This window comes from Schistocerca piceifrons, chromosome 2 (assembly GCF_021461385.2).
Source record: "Schistocerca piceifrons isolate TAMUIC-IGC-003096 chromosome 2, iqSchPice1.1, whole genome shotgun sequence".
In the NCBI taxonomy this organism is placed as follows: domain Eukaryota; kingdom Metazoa; phylum Arthropoda; class Insecta; order Orthoptera; family Acrididae; genus Schistocerca; species Schistocerca piceifrons.
This window is the reverse complement of record NC_060139.1, coordinates 726,792,530-726,819,183: the sequence shown is the minus strand read 5'-3', so window position 1 is coordinate 726,819,183 and position 26,654 is coordinate 726,792,530. Positions and strand designations below refer to the sequence as shown.

At 43.0% G+C, this 26,654-nt stretch overlaps 1 protein-coding gene and 1 pseudogene across 2 annotated transcripts in view; one reads left to right on the top strand and one right to left on the bottom strand.

The window, feature by feature from the left end:
* The window catches only part of LOC124777261 (organic cation transporter protein-like), a 320,726-nt gene that overhangs the window by 222,770 nt on the left and 71,302 nt on the right, over nucleotides 1–26,654 (bottom strand). For both annotated transcript variants that reach the window (XM_047252588.1, XM_047252589.1), the window contains exon 2: nucleotides 21,583–21,834. In XM_047252588.1, the coding sequence (XP_047108544.1) occupies nucleotides 21,583–21,741 (159 nt within the window). In that variant the 5' untranslated portion in view covers nucleotides 21,742–21,834. The remainder of the gene's footprint in view (nucleotides 1–21,582; nucleotides 21,835–26,654) is intronic.
* On the top strand, nucleotides 10,600–10,716 carry LOC124778787 (annotated as a pseudogene).

Here is a 26,654-nt window from a genome sequence, read left to right as displayed (position 1 = left end):
ATGTCTGACTTCACGTTATTCAGAATTGTGCACTCAGCATCGTCACCGTACCCTTTAACACGAAATTATTATTCCCTGAGATTAACACAGATAACATTAAGACATGGTTTACGAATGTCACTGCTGCAGGCAGTGGAAACAGAAAACATCTGTACAACACATCCAAGAAAAGAACATGAAGACATTTACAAGATCATGCTTCCGTCGAGTTTGCGAAAAATCCGTATTATATATCGGATCTGAGGGCCAAAATGGATTAATTTGTGTGTGCGAATGTAGCATAACGCTAATATTCCAAAACCTCAGGCACACAAAGTATTGTATTGGGATAGAGTACAAGGCATAATGCGAATATCTGAGACATTTCCTTGTCTCCAAACAGGGTTCTGACACACGGGACATTTTGTTAAAAATCAAGACTTACCCGCAAAAATCTGAACGAATGGAAACACTGCATGATCCGTCATCTGGAAATGGGTTTGTGACACAACAGCAGTTTGGTACGACAGTGATGGAGTGATGGACGTGTGAAACCAGTAAGTACTACACAGTGATCAGATGGTGCTGAACGATGCAATGTGTTTCCCGCACGGTATGGCCGCTGTATTGCTCATATGGACATCGTGGCATACAGTTTCGCCTGTCAGTGCTAGCTCGACGCTGCATCGTTGAAACCATTGTGATTCACTCTATCTCAACAGTTCAACGGCGACTGCAGCGGACTTGAATTGTGATACACATGCCAGTAATCGTCCATAATCCGGTTCAGACAAGCTATGGCGCCATTAGTCGAGGCAACTAGTGCCGCAACTTGTGACGTCACTAGTGGCGCTGATAGTTGGCGGAGGATTTATGAACTGCCTACAGCTTTCGTAACCTTTGAACAATTGCTCACTTCTCATCGGGAAACAATCAGTTGAAATAATGGCCTCCTATGAACAACTTCTCCTTCTTGCATTTATGTTAAAAAAGAAAAGCAAAAAGGGTTAGAAAAATGCGAAGTCATCCTATGTATGCTACATGACTGACTGGAAGCTTATGTTTCACAGAGCAATTCAGAAATAGCATTTACAAATTCTATAACTATGTAATGCCTGGCGATACATGGATACACAAAAAAAAAGCTCAAAATTTCGATCGTTGCGCATGCACAGTGAATCTGAAGCCGGCGTATGAGCGCTGGTGCATAAGTGAAAAGTTCTAAGTCGTGAGTGAAAATTGCAGATCCCGTACTAACAGCATTCTGCTGCCCTAGCAACCATTGATTTACCTGGACGTGTTTGAGCAGTAGCTGTCGCCACAGCTTGATATGGATTCTATAGATTATACCTTTCAGAAAGACGAAGCACCCTCTATTACGGTATGGAGGTTTGCACATTTTTAAATCAACATTTTCCAAACCTTTGAATGTGACGCATAGGACGTGAGGACACGGTGTTATGCTTTTGGCCACCTGGATCTACGGACTCGATACTCATGGATTTCTTCTTAAGTGATTCCGTTGAAGACTATGGATACTGCCTTCTATGCTGAAAACAAATCCAGGACTGAAAACATACATTTCTAATTTTCTCTTTTCAGTTACTCCAAATATGCTTTAGAATGTGTTGCATGAAATGGATTATTGCTTGAGTGTTTTCCGTGGCTAAATAACTTCAAGGAGCAACAAAGAGTATTATTTTCAATATTTAATATACTTATTGAGCGAGTTTAAAAATTTAAAATGCTATGTAATCTACTCATTAAGTGGTATAACTTTACGTTTAAGGTTCATCACAGCGAAACAAGTATTAAAGCTGGAAACTGTGTATATGTCCTCAGGCAGTGGAACTTCAGGCGCGCAAGTTACCCAGACTCTATTCATCCAGTGAGAATGAGGCACTTAGTGGGTTTCAATAAACTTTAGACATAATTTCAAACCATTACGGTACCTTTTCTCGTTGAACCCCTCAGAAAATGATAAAAGCAAAAATGTTTATCTCTTACTACATTTGCCGTTTTCATGCTGTAAAACTTCAGCGTCTTGCAAGGTATTTTTTATTACCTCTTTACTATCAAAATTTATTCGCAACAGAAGGTGGGTTAATTATTTCACGTTGGCACCAAATTTCACCACAGTTCTGTCCAACGCAACGGTGAACGTGTTGCAGGATGAGAATGTCGTCAAAGCCCCTCTTATCCACATCTCACGCCTTGTTTTGACACCTCTGTGATGGAGGTCAGAACAGCGACACCCAGCGTTGAAACCACGCGGTTTTCTTATGAATGGCCGAGGAAAACATTTCAGACACATGGCCACTCGAAATCGACACGAAAATGCCTCATGGAATTGGGTACTGATTTCCACATATTTTGCGGGTGAACAAGTCAGTTCGCAGTGCGATGAGCAACAGGAAGACGTCCTCGACAATATTTCACACTGCTAACACCCTTGGGTGTTTCAACCGTTTTCTGAGGGCATTATGAGAACGCATCCTCAATGAACCACTTGGGACCGTTCAAAACCATTCGACGAAATCTGAACGTGATCCGTAGCAGCAAAGGGCGTGATCATGGAGGGAGGGGGTGGTGGTGGTGGTGGGGGGGGGGGATGGGGAGGGGGTTTCAACATTAACATGCGCGTGAATAAAACGGCAAATGGTCTCTTTAAGATCCCTCACTTCGGCAACACGTTCGGTGCCACCCACGCACCTTTGGTGAACACGCTCAAAATATGCCTGTCAGAAACGGAAACACCAATGCAGCCCCCTACTGCTCTATCACCTAAATGTTAGGCAACCCCTTCGTAACCCCTTAGGCGGTCTTTGTAATGCCTACATTAAATTTTAATTGCTCTGTACTTTGACTAAGTGAGGATAAAACTACACTTTTCAGTTAGATGTCAAAATCCTTATTGGTTGGCTTGGCAACATAAAATAAGATATAATGTGAATTAATAAAGAACTAAACAAGAGTTTTTCAGCAGAAGGAAACTTGGTACACAGACTGTGGTGATTCATGGTGGTGGTGGTTAGTACCCATGGGACCAAACTGCTGAGGTCATCAGCAGTCTTACACACTAAACTAACTTACGCTAAACTACAACACACACACCCACGCCTGAGGGAGGACCTGAACCTCCGACGGGGGGAGCCGTGCGAACCGTGGCAAGGCGTCCAAGACCCCGCGGAGAGGTAATTCATGTCTTAGTCGTTACTTGGAACACGTGAAGCAATACTGACCCTACGACGTATCTCAGCATTTGTAGCATTTGTAGAATTAGAGAAAGCTTTTGTCAATGTTGACTGGAATACTCTCTTTCAAATTCTGAAGGTGGCAGGGGTAAAATACAGGGAGCGAAAGGCTATTTACAATTTGTACAGAAACCAGATGGCAGTTATAAGAGTCGAGGGGCATGAAAGGGAAGCAGCCGTTAGGAAGGGAGTGAGACAGGGTTGCAGCCTCTCCCCGATGTTATTCAATCTGTATATTGAGCAAGCAGTAAAGGAAACAAAAGAAAAATTTGGAGTAGGTACTAAAATCCATGGAGAAGAAACTAAAACTTTGAGGTTCGCCGATGACATTGATTTTCTGTCAGAGACAGCAAAGGACTTGGAAGAGCAGTTGAACGGAATGGACAGTGTCTTGAAAGGACGATATAAGATGAACATCAACAAAAGCAAAACGAGGATAATGGAATGTAGTCGAATTGAGGCGGGTGATGCTGAGGGAATTAGATTAGGAAATGAGGCACTTAAAGTAGTAAAGGAGTTTTGCTATTTGGGGAGCAAAATAACTAATGATGGTCGAAATAGAGAGGATATAAAATGTAGACTGGCAATGGCAAGGAAAGCGTTTCTGAAGAAGAGAAATTTGTTAACATCGAGTATAGATTTAAGTGTCAGGAAGTCGTTTCTGAAAGTATTTGTATGGATTGTAGCCATGTATGGAAGTGAAACATGGACGATAAATAGTTTGGACAAGAAGAGAATAGAAGCTTTAGAAATGTGGTGCTACAAAAGAATGCTGATGATTAGATGGGTAGATCACATAACTAATGAGGAGGCATTGAATAGAATTGGAGAGACGAGAAATTTGGGGCAAAACTTGACTAGAAGAAGGGATAGGGTGGTAGGGCATATTCTGAGGCATCAAGGGATCACCAATTTAGTATTGGAGGGCAGCATGGAGGGTAAAAATCGCAGAGGGAGACCAAGAGATGAATACACTAAACAGATTCAGAAGGATGTAGGTTGCAGTAGGTACTTGGAGATGAAGAACCTTGCACAGGATAGAGTAGCATGGAGAGCTGCATCAAACCAGTCTCTGGACTGAAGACAACAACAACCACAGATGTTACTTCACTTATTATACGTTATCTTCTGTGAGTAATTAGATCAAACAATGGAAAATTCAGGACTGAATGTGACGATATTATGAAAAGAATAGTTGCTATTCCCTATATAGCGGAGATGGTGAGTCGCAGACAGACACAACGAAAAGACTGTCGGAAAGCGAGCTTTCGGCCAAAAAGGCCTTCGTCGAAAACAGGCAACATACACACACAAAAAAGCATTCACGCAAACTCAACTCACACACACGTCACCACAGTCTCTGGCTGTTAACAGTTTTTGAAAAATATTGTTACAGGCCAGTAACAACAGTAACAAGTTCTAAATCAGGTGGGTAAAAACAACTAAATATTTATTTGAATATGTGTATGTATACCGCAAGAAACAGTACAATTTTGATATGTTAAAACGTGTTGTACTATCTGCTATTTCCATATTTATAAAAAATACAACAATTTCGTAGCGCACTACGACAAGCACTTTCTACACCGTATTGTAGAAGAGAAGCTATTGAAGAATAGGGCTGAGCACGCGCATCCTATGGATCGAGTAATGCCGCCACCCGTCATCCACGTTGAATTCACTGCAACGCCATGTTACGGTTTTCGGCCACCCCAAGTTGCCAGGGCAATGGTCGGACCCCGCCACAAGCAGCTTGGTGGCGTCGCTAGCTGCAGTCGGCTAATAGCCTCCATTTTTTAGGCTGTAATGCCCCACCATTCGCCGGACCCACTAGTAACGCCGCTTGTTGTTCTAGGCTATAGTGGTGTGCACGTAACAAAGAGGGTGGCAGGACTATGCGCAGTAACAATGAGCGGTTTATCACGTAACGCTCTAGCCATTAGTATAGCGATTATCATGGCTGACATAAAAGCAAACACGAGCGGTATTATGTTAACAAGCGACAGAGAGGGTTTATCAAGCATGCAAATGTATCTAGAGAGAGTCAGAAGCAGAAACAGGGCCCTATTGCTCTGGTTACCCCAGTTTTGCCAGTTACCAGAGTAGGCAACAGCTGGAGTAAGTGGCGCGAGACACAGGTCAAATAGTTTTCTGTTCATTATAACCGCAGTTGATGTAATCCATGTTTCTGAAATAAATCGTTTCCGGTGTATATGAATTTTTACAGAAGCACTACCGGTTTCATAATGTCAGATTACATCTTCAGGTGTACATCTACAAGACACGAGATGTAAAATCGACATTATGATAAAAGAACAGGTATCTATCCTAATAATCAATGCTTTATGACAACAAATATGAAACATTCAGACGTCGGTAAACTATTTCAGCCCTGACACGGGAAGACGGGGCGTTAGGTATCAGACTGAGAAAGCACTGGCAAAATATCTAAATGAGCGTTATTCCCACCCAAGTAACTTCAGTTTTCGTAACAGAGATGAGGTGATTAATAAGCTGTCACATTTGAATATTCGGCAGGTCACGCATACGGCATCATTAGATATAAAAAATATGTACATCAACGTTCCCGTCGACACGGCGCATGATATGATTGGTCACAACTTGAGGAATTACAGCGGAAGCCCTGCAGATAAGACTGACGATGTCCTCAAGCTCCTCAGCACGATGCTCAGCTACAATTATGTCACGTTGGGGGGGGGGGGAGGGGGGGCGGTCGTACCTACTTTCAGAAGCATGGTCTGGCCATGGGCTCACAGTTGTCATATTGGGTTACTAATATATTTATGACTAAGTTTGAAAGTGATATTGCTGGTCTGCTTCCCACATACGCTAGCAAAATTGTACTACGATGCAGATGCTGTACAACGGTTCTAAGGTGGTTTGCTGTGATTTTGTTGATAAAATGAATTTTGTACACGAAAAGGACCAGTTTACCACAGAACACCGCGAGGAAAGATGGCTACCTTATTTAGAACTAAAAATTTCCTTACCGGATACAAGGATTGAGTATGTCATTTTTAGAAAGGCCGCAATGATGGATACTGTCATACACCGCAGTTCTAACCAACCTTCTTGGGTAAAAGATGGCAGCTTCTACGTTAATGTTGTATCGTCTTGACAGGGTACCCTTGTCTAATGAGACACATGGTCGAGAATTTCAGTGTATTCTGCACACTGTACATGTCCATGGATACGATTCCACTGACATAAATAATATTAGTAATAGTATACTGCGTACAGAAGAATTCGTTAGGAATAGGCAGAGGTCAAACGGTAGTGAAATGAAATCACACTTAGGAGGTTGGAGGAGGGAGAAGACGACTTCATTGGTTGCCATGGGATACTATACTTTGGCACGACTTCACAGAAAGTATGCAAAACGTTAACGACAAAAAAGATAAAGCCATCCTTTTTTATTCCACAGAATCTTAACCGAAGACTTGTACATAGAGAGAAGGTAGCTTGTTGAAAAGTGCGACGCTACTAATGTATATTGCACCAGTTGCGACAATTATCCTTCCAAGTGTGTGAGGCAGACTGGCAAAGGGTTTGGTATTAGCTTCCGAGAACTCTAGAATCAGAGGAGTTCGAAGTTTACTTAGCCACTTACGTCATTCTGGCCATTCCATGAGAGGTGTAGTTAATAATTTAAAAGTCTTACACAGAGAAGTAAACGATAAGACCTTACACATTCTGGAAGAGATTGAAATTATGCAGTATCCAAAGCTATACCTCTAACAAACCCTTAACAGTCAGTGGAGTTAAGACATTACAGTATACTGTCGAATTCTGCCTGCCTTTCAAGGAGATAAAGTTGTAATTATGCCACCGCGTTGTTATTGATCCTGGAATGGTTGTTACATGCTGTTGCGTTTGGTCTATTTAATGTTAATGATTTTTACGCTGAAGTATTTTATAGTTTGTGTGAGTGTGCTGTGTAACGGGGGTCTCAGTCATTCCCATCATATCTGGACACTCGCGAAAATGCTTGTAACTTTCCCCGCTATGTGTATGATGCCTCTGTGACACGCATGAGTACACTGACTAGCACCGAGCGAGGTGGCGCAGTGGTTAGCACACTGGACTCGCATTCGGGAGGACGACGGTTCAATCCCGTCCCCGGCCATCCTGATTGAGGTTTTCCGTGATTTCCCTAAATCTTTTCAGGCAAATGCCAGGATGGTTCCTTTGAAAGGGCACGGCCGATTTCCTTCCGCATCCTTCCGTAACTCGAGCTTGCGCTCCGTCTCTAATGACCTCGTTGTCGACGGGACGTTAAACACTAATCTCCTCCTCCTCCACTGACTAGCAGTGTGGCCCTGTACGACGAGGCGTTTGGAGGTTTGCTGTCCGCTGCTTCCTGTTATAGAATGAATTTTGTTAACCATGAACTTTCCTTGTTGCTAGTTGGGACATTTTAATTTTTCTTGTTTCCTTATATTGCTCTTTACATTGTAGCTAAACGCGCTTTTAACATGTCAGTTTTTCAGCTGGTCAATTTCGACTATGACGCCCTCCTTGTTGCGGGTAACGGTACTTTATTTTGAAAATCTTGGTTTCCCCTCTTTCCCATTTTAGGACTTAAATGTTTTACTGACCTGTGAGTTTTTAATGTTGGTTGTCATAGACAACAGATTATTAGGATACGTATATATATTTTAGCATAATGTCTATTACACGTATCATTTCTTGTAGATGTACACCTGAAGATGTGATTTGACGTCACGAAACCGGCCAGAGTTCATATACAACTGAAGGCGATATGCTTCAGAAACACAGAGAGCAAAGTATTCTCCGTCTTCATCTGTGCTGAAAGCATTACGCAGCACCTACCTTCTTACTTGCTGCAACTACGATAAACGCCTTACACTTCAACCTTTCAACAATTTTTCCCGTACATGTATCAGATGTTACCGTTGTGACCACAGTCTGACGGTCTTTACTGTTAAGTAGCGTAGCGAACAAAACCATGTGCGGCGAGGTAGAACAGTAGTCTATTTAGCAGCTATGTTTTCTGGCTTTACGGGACGTCAATGATGCAACTGACCCAATTACACCCCAAGACATGGACCGCAAGCTTCTTCAGCGTATTGATATCCCAAAGGATCCAGGACATGACATACAGCCCTCTATATCACAGCTCCCTTCAGTGACGTAGACTGCAATGGGCACTGTACCATGCATCAAAACATACCGAGGTGGTCAGCATATCATGAAGGGAGCAAGCACCCTAGTGCTGACGATCTCTAAACTATTTGAGAGACTATAGATGTGTCGACTACTGTGAAATACGTAAGCAGAAAATCTTATCCCTGAAGAGTATTGTAGGTCATGCACGGGCAGTCTACAACTCATCAACTTTTTTGTTGGTGAAGGAGGTGATGGACGCAACAGAAAGCTGGAATTCTTCGAAACATCATCCTAGACTCCTCCCGTGTCTTCCACAACGTATGGAATGATGGCCTCCTCTTCAAACTTTCTAATCAAGGGTCCACGTCACAAGGATGTCTCTTCTGGATATATGTGCAAAGAAGAACAGTTCACACACGTGTTCTGAATGGTATCATCTCAGACAGCAGCATCAATGCCGGCGTGCCGCAATTCTCGCTGCTGGGGCCGATCGTGAACATTCTTTACACAGCCGACGTTCGAATTACTGACTGCATCCAGCCCACACTGCATACAGACGACAAGGCGTTCAGATGGCGTGCGAACTTCTAGCACTTTATCCGAAGTCTTATCCCTGAAGTAGCGACTGGCTTTCAAGGCAGACAAAAGTCAAGCAATCATCAGACTGTGGAACATCCCAGCTAACAGATGATCGATGTACATTACGGAAACCCAGTTGCACCCAGTGTCAAGCTGCACAGGCTTTGCATTGAAAAGATTCATGCCATTCCCAGCCCGACATTTTTCATTTCTTTATATGCAGATTACATCTGACACTGATTAAAGTCACGTGCAGGCCGATCAACTCATTACTTCTTATTCAAATGACGAGAATTACGATAGTGATTGCGTAGATCAAGCCATAGTTATCAATCTCTTTTCCATCTCGCAACACGGAATTGGTACATGTATGTAGGGTACCCGATTGTAAACCGAGGCGAGGAACAGTCAACGTTCACAGATGGCGCGGGCCAGTGACCGGCAAACCCTGCCGTGCCGCTCTCATGCGACCCTTGGAGCAACTTAAAAGCGAGACGCTAACTGAAAGCCGATATCCTCCTGGTCGCTCACGCAGAATGTGTGCTGGAAATGTACGAAAGGGTGCTGGAAAATAATGCCTCCGATTTTTTATGAGAAAACTCTAGAAGATTTTTAAATAAAACAAACGTTATTAACTTTCTGCATCTTTGTTCTTCATGTCTACACTTTTTTCAGAACATACTCACCCTGGCGACGAACACATTTCTTCTAACGAGAGACCAATTTGTTGACACCATGACTGTAGAACGCTGGGCTTTGTCGACGGAACCGCAATCTTACTTCTGCTTACACTGCTTTATCGCTCTCAAAGCGCTCTCCTCGAAGGTGTTCTTTAAGTTTTTGGAAACTTCGGGATGATAGAGAACGGTAAATGTATGAGTCTGAGGTAAGGGACCCTGGTCCAGAATGACCAGATAGGAAGTTATAAGCGAACATTGTTTTGATACTTCTGATAGCGGAATACAAGTACCGGTACTATGGTTACTAAGATTGCAGGGTTCGCAGCTTATAGGGGTGGTAGTTTGGACTAAGTAAGAAAAAAAAGTCCTGTCAACAAGGATTCTAAAGTGCTTAGCTTAAGAGCTCAGAGCACTTGTTGATCCTCGCTGGTATGAAACACATCCCTTCTACTAAACGTGTGCCTCTTAAGGTACGCATTTTAGAGCCCATGTTTATTAGACATTTTTTCCTTGTTTTAGTCCTTACTATTAGCTTGGAAAGTTGCCTGCCCTGAGTACCTGTACATCTACTCGAATGTCAGAGGTATCAGAACAATTTTCGCTTCTAACTTCCTATCCGGTCATTCTGGATCAGGGTCCTTTACCTTCCTTCTCCATCATTCCTGGAAGTTTGTAACATCATCAGGGAATCAACCTGTATACTGGCCACGCGCCGTAAATTGAGGGCAGCACCTGATGTGTTGGAAGCGCCTCCTAGCGCGGGCCGCACGGTGTCAGCGGTTGTGCTCTCTCAGTATCGACGTCTGAGTCGGAGCCTCAGTTCCTTTAGGTCGGGATACCAGTATTAGAATATCTGGGGTATATTTGATCATGTTAAAAATTACTGTACGTTTCTAAGTCATTGGATAGTACGGAAGTTGGTCAAGTGAAAAGAGATGCAAGCTTGTTACCAGGCTGGCAACGGCCTTGCCGCAGTGGATACACCGGTTCCCGTGAGATCACCGAAGTTAAGCGCTGTTGGGCGTGGCCGGCAGTTGGATGGGTAACCATCCAGCCGCCATGCGCTGTTGCCATTTTTTCGGGGTACGCTCAGCCTCGTGATACCAATTGAGGAGCTACTCCACCGAATAGTAGCGGCTTCGGTCAAGAATACCATCATAACGACCGGGTATGCGGTGTGCTGACCCCACGCCCCTCCTATCCACATCCTCCCCTGAGGATGACATGGCGGTCGGATGGAGAGTGTGTTCGTTACCAGGCACAGAAATCCTGATTTCGCTTTTCCAAAATTATTTTAGGTGAATACTGGAATGATCGCTACTAATAAGCCATGATTGTCGTTTTCCCCTTCCTTTCCCATCGCTGAACAAAAATTCAAAGGTCTGGGGTTTAATTTATATATATATATATTTTGTCACGTGTCGTTTCATGTTTAGCAAAGCTCTGTTAATATAAAAGAATGGAAAATTACACAATGGTCTAGGAACCACGTTAAAAGGTAGGTTCCTCTGCGACTGGAGGACCACGCCTACTAATGCACTGCAGTTTTTGATTGTTACATTTAGACCCATAAAATGAAATAAATTCATAAGTAGAACAAAACGTATTTTTATGGAGATATGTTCACGTGTATGCAACTAAATACATAGACGGAACACACCTCCATGAATTCTGAAGCAACCGAGGAACGACGGAAAATGAAGAAAAAGACGAAAACGAATTTTGTTTACTTTTCACCCTTTAAATATGAGACTGTTATTCCGAGAAACAATGGAGGAAACTACTAACACCGAAAAAGTTCATTTATCTCGTGTATATTATTAATTTGGTCATTATTATTATTTTCACTCTTATTTCCATTGACAGTTATAGTTTTACGTTATATTATTCTGTTCTGTTCTCTTTCAGTCGGTTTTACGTAATTTGTGTTATATTCTCACTTATTCGAGATTACTTTTAAATTTGTTCCCTACTGGGATCACCCTGCTCCGTGCCAGCTTGTCTGCCACTTAGATGAAAAGAACTGAGACAATATAAAGAAACTGTCGTTAAACAGCTCGCTCTACACCTTGCAGTATAGAATGAAAACTAAACCACAATGTCCAAATGAGTAAGATTAACTTAAGTAAATGAAAACAAGGTTAATGTTGATATCACTAGCCCTCAAATTTCTCTTACAGTATCGTTGGTATCCGTAGCTCGTGGTCGTGCGGTAGCATTCTCGCTTACCGCGCCCGGGTTCCCGGGTTCGATTCCCGCCGGGGTCAGGAATCTTCTCTGCCTCGTGATGACTGGGTGTTGTGTGATGTCCTTAGGTTATTTAGGTTTAAGTAGTTCTAAGTTCTAGGGAAATGATGACCATAGATGTTAAGTCCCATAGTGCTCAGAGCCCAGTATCGTTGGTATCCAGATTAATCTCGAACCGCTACATCAGCTATTACGGCCTAGAATATAACGTGTCCTGCAGATCCTATCTGAGTTTCACTATCACGCATGCCTGTGTATCATGCAGTAAGTGTATTCTTTTTCAATGAAATGTATTATGTAAAAGAACCTTGCTCTTACTACACGTGCGTTTGTTTTTGTGCTGTGAGGTGTATATTAGGAATTGCAGCAATCCTGAGTCTGGAATGCGGCTGTAGCCCTCTTAATGGAAAATCAGGCCACGGTCAGCTCCTTCCTATTCGAGGACAAGTCTAGTATCTGTCACACCATCTTCAGCTTCCACTCACATCGCCTAATAAATTAAACAGTTACGAAACACCAGGAGGCGGAACCCGTTCTTAAACACCTTTGAAACTTGTTTATCATGCTGTATCCTCGAACCAAAAACCCGAACCGAGAAAACATGAGAATGAGCAAGAACAAAATTACTTACGCGAAGTCGAGAAAGGATGTAGGAATGTTTCCATTTAAATCTTCCCGGCAGATTAAAATTGTGTGCCGGACCCAGACAACAACTCGGGACTTTCGCTTTTTGCAGGCAAGAGCTCTACCGATTGAGCTACCCAAGCACGACTCACGACTCTCCCTCACAGTTTTATTTCCGCCAGTACCTCAACCGCTATCTTCCAAATATCACAAAAGTTTTCCTTCGACACTTGCAAAGATCCCGAGATCTGATACAGTTTTAATCAGCCAGGAAGTTTCATATCAGCACAGACTTCACAGCAGAGTGAAAAAAATCATCCTTTTTTTATTTAATTTGGGAGTGCGGCGTCTCCTGAAAACTTTTCTATTGGATCAAGTACTTTTTGTTCAATCGATTAAAAATATGCCATTTTCCGTCAACACACAATTTTTAAGAGATATATCCACTATCTGATCAAAACTATCCAAGCATCCTTATATGATGTGGAACTGACCACTAGATGTCACAAGAGGTGGAGCCGCCAGTATAAAAAAGTAGAGAAGTACTAACAACAGAATGGGTCGCTCGGGAGGGCTAAGTGACTTCGAACACGGACTAATAATTGGATGTCACCTGGGTAAAAATAGATCAGGGACGTTTCAACCTTTCTAAAGCTGCCCAATACGACTGTTAATGATTGCGAAGTGGAAACGTGAAAGAACAATCACAGCTAAATCAAGACCAGGAAATCTGGGTATTTGTGGTAAGAACCTGTGGGGCCAAACTGCTGAGGTTTTCGGTCCCTACGCTTACACGCTATTTAAACTAACTGAGACGAAGGACAACACACACCCATGCCCGAGGGAGGACTAGAATCTCTGACGGGGGGAGCTGCGCGAACCGTAACATGGCGCCTCAAACCATGCGGCTATCCCGTGCGGTAAGAGGAGGCAGACCTCCCGCACTGACGGATAAGGTAAGTCGAGCATTGCGGAGACTGGATGTAAAAAATAAGATGAAATCAGCGGCTCATTCGTGAATTACACAGCACTGCCAGCAGTCCAGCTAACATAATGACAGCGAGCGGAGAGTTAAAAAGAATAGGGTACAATGGTCGAGCAGCTCTTACATGACATACATTTCTGTAGTCAAAGGTAAGTGACGCTTGAGCTGATGTAAAGGGCGACGCCACTGACAGTGGGTGCAGGAAACGAATGATCTGGAATGATGATCGCGCTATATTCTGTGGCAATATGATGCAATGTTCTCGGTTTGGAGAATGCCTGAAAAGCGTTACCCATCACCATGTATGGTACAGACGGAGAAGATGGTGTTACATTATGTGAATGTTTTCCGCAGTTAGGGTACGATTCCATCATCCCGTATATAGAAATGCTAAATGCGGAAGGATATGAACACATTTTACGGCATTGTGTACTGTGTACAGTACACGAATAGTTCAGAGACAATGACTGATTCTTTAAGTATCACAGTTTTTTTTATTTATTTACACTTCAAGTTCCGTAGGACCAAATTGAGGAGCCTGTGGTCTGACCACAGGCACGACATGAAACCAATGAAACATCGTTGGGATGAGTTACAACATCGACTTTGCTCGAGGCCCCAGCGTTCAGCATCTCTGTTTTCGGCTCTTCAGGAAAAATGGGCTGCCATTCCTCCACAGACATTCTCACGCATCATTGAAATTGTTCTCGGCAAAAGCGAAAGATGGAAACACCCCCGTTAATGTTTACTAGAGGCATTAGATGATCATCAGTGCAATGCGCGGTGGTGGGATCATTCATAGGAAGATTCCTGTAGCAGTTGGTGTTAGAGCTGCAACTTTTCCAGATTGATGTGGTAGTTGCATAACAAGCATTCTCACTAGGATAATGAGAAAGAATAACTTTTTTGTCTAGGTTTTACGACTGAGGTTTATTCAACTCTTGTATTAATGCGTCATTTTAGATGTAATAAGACGAATAGCAAATCGTACTAAGGGTAACAGAAATAACCAGAAGCTTAGAGTGGTTTTGTTAATTAAATAAGGTTTTATAAATTAAGATTCTGTATGTCAGAAAAGGGAAGTCTACAGTCAGTGCTCATCACAATTTTTTACTCATGACATAGACATACTGATCTTTATTGCGATAACCATTCTAAAAGCATGAGCTTGTCAACAAACATTGGAATGATGCGATTCGGGAATTACTGGGAGGCACAGTAAAACGAACAAATGTATCAGGGAATTCACTGAAGTGGAAGAAGTAATTATGACTGTTCCAGAATGAAATAGAAGTGGTAGGACTTGTAGCCAGCCAAGTGTTTGGTAAATGAACCAAAGGGATTGAGTGCTGAATTCCAGAAGATTACGAAAAATCGAAGACGGGCAGATGACATGACAAAACATGCCGGAAGTAATATGGACGCGTATAGGTGAAAACCATAAACACCGTAAAATCTGTATGAGGTATTTATTCAGCGGTGGATGTCAAATGGCTGATGATAATGACGACGATTACCACAATCGTTTTGTTTAGCCGAGAGATAAATCATTATTTGTATCTTGTATTGTGATTCTTTGTCTACGTTATTTACATGAACACCAACAGAAACACATTCAGTATAGACGCGTATATATTAATAACCTTTTTTCTGAGTTTCCTTCCCCATACCAGCTAGGACCACTGCAGCTGAAGAGGAAAACTAGATAAGTGAATGCTGTCCTTGCCCTCACTCACTCACTCATGCAGATCGTCCTGCAACGACACATTGCTCGCATGTTAACCTATACATCACACAACATTTGTGCAGCCTTGCCACACTTTCAGCCTAGTTTCTATGGAACACACCTATAGAAGAAAGGTTCCGACACATTTATCAATGTTATGAAATTCAGCTGACTGGCTAACTATTGAGGAAAAAGCGATTTTCTTTGTTGTTTAATTAGTAATCCTATTGGTAAAATATTTGTCATTTATTATCATCGCGTATACACATGTGGCCCCAAGGTTATGCCATTATTCCACAGGTTGTCGTCTACATAAATTACAGGCATATACGCTTCGAATGCTTCCAAGAGAGAACAACACATCCTCGATAGAAGATACTATCAGCAGCGCTCGATTTGTGATGGACTGACAGAACTTAAGGAGCTTTGTTGAAATAACTAATTAGCGTATAACTAAAAATTATTTACATTAGTTCTGGTACCAAGAGCGTAATTTCCATGCATGAAAATTTGTGTCACATTTTGTGTAAACGCTGCGAATAGCTGCTCGTGTAGTTCGTCGAACCCATGAAACCTCTGTAAGCATACAATATGATATTTTACCTCGCCTCCATCGCGAGTCGGGTCTCAGAACGGCAGAAAGGAGCAATAAGGAAGTGAATATAGAGCTCCGGCGTAGCACTTTGCTAGCGTTCTGAGTGGGAGCGCAAACTGCGAAAGGTAGCAGGGGCAAACGGCAGAGCTTATCTCAGCCTGCACCCGGCGCCAGCCAGAGTGTTGCCTTGGAGGCCGATGTTGTTATCTTGGTCTCTGCTCACGGTCAACAAAAGGTTCATTGTCGCAGGCGTGCGGCAAAGCAGTAAGACGTATAAGGAAGCTGTGGAAAAGCATCAGTTTGTGAGCTATCCGAACTCAATACACAAATTCATAAACGCAGCCTGTAGAGTAACGTAAGTGTATAGTGTTTAAACAAGGGAAGCCACGCATTGGGACACGCGCTTACGATGTTGCTCGTGACAAGAGAGAACCCAGAAGAGTGTGTGCTGCTGACGACGAGAGGGAGTCAGGGTGGAGCCTTGTTCCATCTGTACTTGAGGTGTCCATCCGATGGGCAGATCCACCATGGTAGGCTATTTCATCCCAAGCGTATAAATTTGGAATCTAATCTGTTGACGTAAACAGCGACGGTAAGTGATTTTACGCTGTAGGCACAACTTCATTCGCTTCGTAAATAGTGACAGCACATATTCCTTCGTGCACCAGAATGAGTCGAGCGTCATGGTGCAAGTATCTTTTAAATCCATATTAACGATGAACGAACGGCAGGTGCATAGCATAGACAGCAGTAGTGTACTGTCTCTGACTGACAAATTGGCCATTAGACGTGGTAGTTCCTTTTAAGACTCTTCAAGCTTTCCTGGTGGATATGTTGTAAATAGTCTTCACGGGTTTGCCGCCGGATAACGTTGCGCATATTTCCTCAGAGCCACTGTCCGACAACTTCAAGTGGTTGAACCTCGCTGGTGGCTAGGTACAACTGACGGCATCTGCACGTCGACTCCCCTGTATGTGGAACACGTGCGCAAAGAATGCGCAGGGGCGGAAATGCGCGTGCGCGATGATTTGCGGACAGATGGAGTCATACTCAGGCTCTCTGCCGAAAATTTCAGAGGCCCTCCTGCGCGTGGGCCGTACGCTATGTTTACTAACAGTGTGGCCAGACGTTACTCATTAAAAAACCATATTTGACCAATGTTATGACGGGTGTGTTATCGAAAAATCTAGATTTTCTAGTCATGATTTAATAGCAGCCAGTCTAGGGTTCCAGGCTGTACTCAGTTGAAATCTCACATCCCTGTCCTTGAGATTATCAGCTATACTGATGTGTATTGCTTCCTTGATGAAGCAGTCCCACAAAGATGATGCCGGGGATAAAACTTCCGTCCTGTCATAAATCATGCGATGTCCTGTATTCAGATAGTGTTCTGCAATTGGCGACTACTCCGTTTGGCGTAGGCGTGTATGAAGCTGATATTCGTCGCAGCGTTTATGTACTGTGCCATATGTCTGGCTTATATATGCTGCTCCACACTGACAAGGAATCTTATACACACCACGCTTCCTCAGGCCAAGATCATCCTTAACCGAACCCCAAAGGTTCCTCAGTTTTGCAGATGGTCGTAAGACACACTTAATGTCATATCATCCGAGGACTCTTCCGATTCTTGACGACATGGCACCAAAATACGGCAAGAAGGCCAAAGTGGTGGTTGTCTTCGTATCTTCATTCTGCTCCAGTGATCAAACTCGCTTGGGCCTCAGTGCATTACGTATCTGTCTCTCAGGAGAACCGATTTGTTGGAACATTGTCTTCAAATGTTCTATCACAGTCGTCAGGCTTTCAGGATCAGATTCCACATGCGCTCTATGAACAATCGCACGTAATGCACTACCGCATTGTGCAGGGTGATGGCAGCTTGAGGCTTGCAAATATAGATCTGTATGCATTGACTTGAGATAGACGCTATGTGCCAAGGTTCCATCTGCTTTCCTTCGCACCAAAACATCAAGAAAAGGTAAAGCACAATCTTTTTCCAGTTCCATTGTGAGATTTACATTCGGTTGGAGTGAATTTAAATGCTGAAGAAACGTAGGTAGAGTATCAAGTCCATGTGGCCACGCCACAAATGTATCATCCGCAGAAAATAAGGGGGTTTGAGAGTGGATGAGTGTAGTGCTGTTTCTTCAGAGCCCTCCATAAAAGAACACTGCAATGAACACCGGCGTCATACACGCCTATACCAACCGGAGAAGTCGGCAATTGCAGAACATCCGTCTGAATACAGGACATCGCATGATGTATGACAATACGGAAGTCTTATCCCCAGCATCGTCTTTCTGGGAGTGTTTCATCAAGGAAGCAATACATATACGTACAGCTGATAATCTCAAGAACAGGGATGTGGGATATCAACTGAGCACAGACTGGAACCCTACACTGGCTGCTAAAAAATCACGACGCGAAAACCAAGTTTTTTCAATAACAGACCCGTCGTAACATTGGTCTAGTATGGTTTATATGTGATTAAATTCTGGCTGCATTATTAGTAAACGCAGCGTTACAGCCCACGCGCAGGAGGGTCGCTCTGCGCTTTTCGGCAGAGGGCGTTTGAGTACGGCGCCGTCTGTCTGCAAATCATTGCGCATGGGTGATTTCCGCACCTGCGCATTCTTTGCGCTCGTGTTCTATATACAGGGGCGTCTACGTGCGGATACCGTCAGTCGTATCTACCCACCAGCAATAACCACCTGAAGATGTCTGACAGTTGCTCCGAGGAAATATTGTGTAATTTGCACAACGTTACCTGGCGGCAAGCCTGTGAAAACTTTTTACACTCTGTATGCTTGTTTATCAGTTTGTATGTAGAGGAGCATCATCAAGGAAAGAGATTTGCCACAGGTGAATTTCACAGGGGGTGAGGAAGTCTGCAGGCAAAACATTGAAGCTCGATTTGGTATTCAAATGCAGTTAGTCAGGTTGCTGTTGAGATGGAGAAAGCATGATGAAAGACAGCCTGCTGCGGTCCGCTGAACAATCTGTGTAGTTGCGGCATTCCTCATTCTGGTCTCTCCGATTCACTACGATATTGTTACTTCAGTGGGCAATCTCATATGCTTCATCTGCAGCAAATAAAGATTTTACAGATCTCTTTTTCTCTAGTTGTGGCACCGAAAATCTCAAGTTCTTGCAGTTTTCTCTGTATGACGTGACGCAGTTCACAATGGCAATACCGATTCGATGACCAGAGTTGGTGGTGTAACAAATTAGGAAGAAGAATTAAAGGATATCATCGTGAAGACCAATGACAATTTTGTAATTCAACAGATATCCCGTAAGAATAAACGTCAGTCGAAGTAAAGGCATTATAGGCAGTGATCGTAAAGGAAAACATTCAGAACTTCATGCCTGAGATACAGAGCTCATGAAATACTTTATAAATCTTATATGTCGAAACGTAAATTAAAAATGTCATTTTTGGGCAATTTTCTTCTTATAGTAATTCTTAAATCTCTTCAGTATCGGAGATGTATTTGAACTTAGATATGCAACTGTTTCGTTGGGGTAATATTACATGCCAACAAATATCTTAATAGCTATTATTTTCGGGTTTCTGAAAAATAAAGAAGTGTACAAGACGAAACTTTCCTTTACGGTAATTACAAGTACAAGTTGGGAACAATACAAAAGGCCTTGTTGTTGTTGTTGTTGTGGTCTTCAGTCCTGAGACTGGTTTGATGCAGCTCTCCATGCTACTCTATCCTGTGCAAGCTTTTTCATCTCCCAGTACCTACTGCAACCTACATCCTTCTGAATCTGCTTAGTGTATTCATCTCTTGGTCTCCCTCTACGATTTTTACCCTCCACGCTGCCCTCCAATACTAAATTGGTGATCCCTTGATGCCTCAGAACATGTCCTACCAACCGATCCCTTCTTCTGGTCAAGTTGTGCCACAAACTTCTCTTCTCCCCAATCCTATTCAATACTTCCTCATTAGTTATGTGATCTACCCATCTAATCTTCAGCATTCTTCTGTAGCACCACATTTCGAAAGCTTCTATTCTCTTCTTGTCCAAACTATTTATCGTCCATGTTTCACTTCCATACATGGCTACACTCCATACAAATACTTTCAGAAATGACTTCCTGACGCTTAAATCTATACTCGATGTTAACAAATTTCTCTTCTTCAGAAACGCTTTCCTTGCCATTGCCAGTCTACATTTTATATCCTCTCTACTTCGACCAACATCAATTATTTTGCTCCACAAATAGCAAAACTCCTATACTACTTTAAGTGTCTCATTTCCTAATCTAATTCCCTCAGCATCACCCGACTTAATTAGACTACATTCCATTATCCTTGTTTTGCTTTTGTTGATGTTCATCTTATATCCTCCTTTCAAGACACTGTCCATTCCATTCAACTGCTCTTCAAAGTCCTTTGCTGTCTCTGACAGAATTACAATGTCATCGGCGAACCTCAAAGTTTTTATTTCTTCTCCATGAATTTTGATACCTACTCTGAATTTTTCTTTTGTTCCCTTTACTGCTTGCTCAATATACAGATTGAACAACATCGGGGAGAGGCTACAACCCTGTCTTACTCCCTTCCCAACCACTGCTTCTCTTTCATGTCCCTCGACTCTTATAACTGCCATCTGGTTTCTGTACAAATTGTAAATAGCCATTCGCTACCTGTATTTTACCCCTGCCACCTTTAGAATTTGAAAGAGAGTATTCCAGTCAACATTGTCAAAAGCGTTCTCTAAGTCTACAAATGCTAGAAACGTAGGTTTGCCTTTCCTTAATCTTTCTTCTAAGATAAGTCGTAAGGTCAGTACTGCCTCACGTGTTCCAGTGTTTCTGCGGAATCCAAACTGGCCAAAAAGGCCTTGGGGTGTAAATTAATCTAACATGAAATGAGGGACTCTGCATTATCAACATGGGAACTGCTCTTTACAGAATATATTAGAAACGTCTCCCATCACCGTCGTAGGAGCGCTGTACGTAATTGATCAAACTATAAGACAAGAGTAGTAGCCCTGCCTGAGGAATGGCAGCAATGTTTTGTTGGAGCGCTTCTCGTAGGCGAGTATTATTTGAGTACCCTGGTCCTAGAGCTCCCAACAGAGGTAAGAAAGACAGAGAAATCAGGTGACCTTCGTGGCAAGAAAATTTTATTAGCTTTGTTGAATTTTTCTGCCCAACGAACATCTCATGAACTCGTCTAAGATCGAATGAGGTAAGCACACTGCTGCTCCTTCCCGAAAATGTTGATGCTGTGGTTCATCTTGTCAACTGATCCGCGAATGGATTAAAAAAAATTAGTTTGTCTCGAAATGTACTTTTCGGGGCCATTTTTATTAGTTTCTGTCAGTAAATACCGTAATTTAAAAAATTACATTTTTTTGGCAAAGTTACGTTATTTTCTAACGATGATTGTACGGCTGAGTAACAAAGACATATTTATATAGTATAACATTAGGTAGTTTGAATCTGGATGATTTACTCACCTTTTTTTACAGGAAATAATGCATGAATCAAAACAGAAACTGATATTTGTGGTAAGGTGTTATGGGACCAAACTGCTGAGGTCATCGGTCCCTAAGCTTACGCACTAGGTAATCTAACTTAAACCAACTTACGCTAAGGACAACACACATCCATGCCCGAGGGAAGACTCGGACCTCCGACGGGGGGAAACGAACAAAAGAACATTCATTCAGTCGACGAGTGACGAGAAATGTGGGAGCTACCGAAAACACTTCGTGAGTATGATTAACTGTGGCCATACCTGATTGTCGTCATCTTCGTTGTTACTCCCTTTGTGTCGGTACTCGTTGCTATTGTTGCAGTCGTACCCATCAACGTTCTCGTCGTTGGTGTCCTTGTCTTTGCTATCATTATTATTTTCTTCCACCTCACGCTGCTCCTTTGTCAGAAGTGTATACATTTTCTAGTTCGTCCGGTGGCGCGTCTCAGAAGCAGCGTAGATTTGAGAGATCACTCCCAGAGGATATTTCACTGCCTCCGCACGTACAGGATGCTGAAACAAGGTACAGGTGATTACTAATTTGATCACGAGAGGCATTTAAAATACACTATTAACAAGATAAGGCATTGTAATGAGTCTTATCACACAATCACAAACCTTGCCTCTACGACCTCGTTTTATTTCGAACAGCATTTATTTGTTGCATAGGAAGAATTCCATATAATAAAAGACGCATCACTTAAGAGACACATTTATATTCGAAACAGTTAATCCAAAGACCTCTCCAGCTATTTACTACGTTGTTTAATTATCTTTTATTTTCAAACGTAGGTCATTCAGCTACAATTCAATGAATAAGACTCAAGGCCAATTTAGTGCAATTTTATAGTGAACTTTACGAGGCAGCAGCACTGTGCTGAGATCAAGAAGCTTGATTCTTGACGGTATATAATTGTTAAACGTTTGGAGTGAGACGTTATAACACTTTCAACGAGAAGGAGTAGGAGACAACCACAATTACGTAAATGACTAATCGGCATTGAATTCCTTCCAAACGGTACGTCGCTAGAGAGAGAAGGGAAACAAGTCTGCATTTCAATGTACACTGTTGGCTGTATGCAGGCTGGTAGGTATCATTCAATAGTCGTTCCCCAATTCGGTTCCATGCGTACAGAGAACTGATGTACACTGGGCAAAATGACTTCACCCCTGTTCTCGGTTCCGTGCACCATCTCCAAACGCCGTACAAGTCAGTGGTGTCTAGGGTGCTGTAAACCCATGGAACTCAGTTGTCACACCGAGGAGAACTTGTACTAAGAGTATACTGACGTAAATGATAACTCCAATTAGCGCACCGAGCAGCGTTTATGCTAGTAGCACACTGTATTACAAAGGTTAAATGCCTCTGAGGAGTAAGCAGAAGCATCAAATTTGTACGAAACACTCTTAGAGTGCAATGAAGACCATGATTCATACTCCCTTGATGTGGACAAAGTTGGAGAAACAACTGCGCTTGAAATCGCTGAGCGTAAATAATTGTGTTCCATTTCCAGGATGAATCTTTGACTCTGTATTGAAGAGTTCATTTTGTTAAACTTGCTGATACATTAAAACTGTATGTCGTATTGGAACTCGAATCGGACGGTCGTTTTCCACAGGTATCGCTCACGACTCCACTTTCTCACGAAATGACTCGCTGAAATGAGAATCGCTTGTTTCGGCGATCGTACTGGACCAGCAAATATTGTGTCTCCCATGCCGGCGCCGGTGACTGCACTGGACCCCCGGGACATTGGATGGTCTTTTAGAGGAACTGTTCAAAACGTTAGACAACTGGTGTCAGCAATTTGCTCATTGTTAGTGTCAAAGGTCCGAAGAATCAGAGAAATTCACGTATCACGGTGTACATTTTTCATTTTCCATGCAGTATGGAGACCTCTCGCCATGGCAGTGGAGATAACGTAATTTGTCAGAACGACGTATGTAACGCCCCACATAGCTTGGACGAATAGTTGCTTGATTGGAATAATTATTCCCGAGCCGTGGACGATTCTATGCCTACCCAGTTCATTATTAAGTCTTCAGTAACAGGTTTCACTCTGTCGAGGGAGACAAAACCATTCTGGATCAACCTGTTGTAACTAGTGACAGCCCATTATAGGAGAGCAGACAGGAGTGTAAATTCGTTAGTTCGACAACAAGCTCTGTAACGTAGGGACTAGAGACACTATCAGTACAGACTGGTTATGACAAAACTTGCGTTACATGACAGGGCCCCCATGAAAATCGAGAGATCGTAGAACAATGGAACTTTGTGGAAACATTTGTAAGAACATGTGGAAGAGAAATAACAACCATTCAAAGAAGCACATTTCAGTTTCCAAATGCGAGGGGAACATTTGTTAATTGCGTGCCATGTTTACGTTGTATGTTAAAAACGTCGCTCAGTGTGATAACCATCTCAATTCACGACAGCCTGAAAGTTTGTAAGGATACCATTTCACAATTGTTCGCAGCACTTCTTGCGTCCAGCATACTCAGCCATAGCAACAATAACTACAGCAATTCGTGGCGGAAATGGCCGTCGGCTCCTGCCAGGAGGAATTCCCAAATCGCCAGTTAATTAGAACTTCTAAATCATGTTCTTCAACTCTGGTGTGGAAAGAGGATCTCCGCGGATGACTTTAAGGCGTCGATGCTGTGAAGAGCAGCAGCACTATTGCTGTTTTGGTAAAACACCTTGACGAGTAAAGCCATGCTAACCTTGTCAAGATCCATGTTGCCTGTTTGCAACTGTAATGCACACTAGTGCATGCGTTTCAACCCTATGTCGCCGCACCAGTACCTGCGCTTAACGGCAAGTCGTAACACTAACGAGCACTACTACCAATGCAAACCCTGCAGCACATAGTCTGAGCTTCATTCGTACGAAATTGGATACCTATACGGTAAATAGTTTTCCGTCTGCACTGCCTCAAGCAGAGGAAGTTTGATTACAACTACACTGTATTTCAAGTTCCCTCTGGCGCTACTTAAATAACAATACAGTTCTCATATGATGGTATCGATTATGCGCTGCGGAGTAAGACACCAAAAGACATGAGTTGTAAATCGAATGTGGTACTTACTACATCTGTTAATCCGTATTTAGTTATTAACGACTACAAGAGTGCGACAAGTAGATTCTGTGATTTGTACACTTGATGATGAGTGACTCGACAACAAACCTAAAACTATCTAAGTGCAAAATTACGTATAAGAATGCGTTTGCTGAATAAATGGTAAAAATACTCCGATATTTTCAAGATGACGTGATACGTATCGAAGCAGTTAGCTACGATACCGCAGTGGCAGAATTATATCATCTTGGACAGACGTAAAATAAGTACGAGTGGTCTCTACATATCCGTCTCATCCCCTGTCCCCACTCCAACCCCTACCAGTTTCCCTCCTTTCACACTTGGACTGATTCCTGTAGTTAGACGACAGTCCACCACAGTGTCATTTACCCCAAGATTGGTCGGAAAGTCATGTACGATATATGTTATGAGTATTTTAAATTATTTTCTGTATCATTAAATGACGTTGCTCTTTCATTACCTTTACTAATTACACAGAAGACTCCATCTCAGAAAATATTAGCTGATTACGGCCACAACGACGATTTTCAAACGATCGATAAGTGACAATTTATCTGGAACATGCACATGATGTCAAGACTTGATGTGCAGCTGCACGCAAATATACGAGCTGCTCTTCAAAGGTTAATTTAGCTGTAATCAGTACACATCCAGTTCACAGTCAATATTCGGCGCTGTCTAAGCGTCATTCGAATGCGTGCTCTAACTGTTTGATATGTTTTCGAAGTGGAGATGAGGAACTAGCCCGTTATTCGCTAACAAGGGTTTGTTGCAAGTGCGACGGACCATACCAGGCATGTGAGCTACGGCTGATAATTCTGTCCACAGGTTCAACCTGGCCAGTTTCAAAAAATGGTTCAAATGGCTCTGAGCACTATGGTACTTAACTGCTCAGGTCATCAGTCCCCTAGAACTTAGAACTACTTAAACCTAACTAACCTAAGGACATCACACACATGCATGCCCGAGGCAGGATTCGAACCTGCGACCGTAGCGGACACGCGGTTCCAGACTGTAGCGCCTAGAACCGCTCGGCCACCTCGGCCGGCGGCCAGTTTCATCTACCGCGGGGTTAGAATTACACTTTCCCCATTTCATACGTTATAACACGGACACTACACTACTGGCCATAAAAATTGCTACACCAAGAAGAAATGCAGATGATAAACGGGTATTAATTGGACAAATATATTATACTAGAACTGACATGTGATTACATTTTCACGGAATTTGGGCGCATAGATCCTGAGAAATCAGTACCCAGAACAACCACCTCTGGCCATAATAACGGCCGTGATACGCCTGGGCATTGAGCTTGGATGGCGTGTACAGGTACAGCTGCCCATGCAGCTTCAACACGATACCACAGTTCATCAAGAGTAGTGACTGACGTATTGTGACGAGCCAGTTGCTCGGCCGCCATTGTCCAGACGTTTTCAATTGGTGAGAGGTCTGGAGAATATGCTGGCCAGGGCAGCAGTCAAACATTTTCTGTATCCAGAAAGACCCGTACACGACCTGCAACATGCGGTCGTGCATAATCCTGCTGAATTGTAGGGTTTCGCAGGGATCGAATGAAGGGTAGAGCCACGGGTCGTAACACATCTGAAATGTAACGTCCACTGTTCAAAGTGCCGTCAATGCGAACAAGAGGTGACCGAGACGTGTAACCAGTGGCACCATCACGCCAAGCGATACGCCAGTATGGCAATGACGAATACACGCTTCCAATGTGCGTTCACCGCGATTTCGCCAAATACGGATGCGACCATCATGATGCTGTAAACAGAACCTGGATTCATCCGAAAAAATGACGTTTTGCCATTCGTGCACCCAAGTTCGTCGTTGAGTACAAAATCGCAGGCGCTCCTGTCTGTGATGCAGCGTCAAGGGTAACCGTAGCCATGGTCTTCGAGCTGATAGTCCATGCTGCTGCAAACGTCTTCGAACTGTTCGTGCAGATGGTTGTTGTCTTGCAAACGTCCCCATCTGTTGACTCAGGGATCGAGACGTGGCTGTACGATCCGTTACAGCCATGGGGATAAGATGCCTGTCATCTCGGCTGCTAGTGATACGAGGCCGTTGGGATCCAGAACGGCATTCCGTATTACCCTCCTGAACCCACCGATTCCATATTCTGCTAACAGTCATTGGATCTCGACCAACGCGAGCAGCAATGTCGCGATACGATAAACCGCAATCGCGATAGGCTACAATCCGACCTTTATCAAA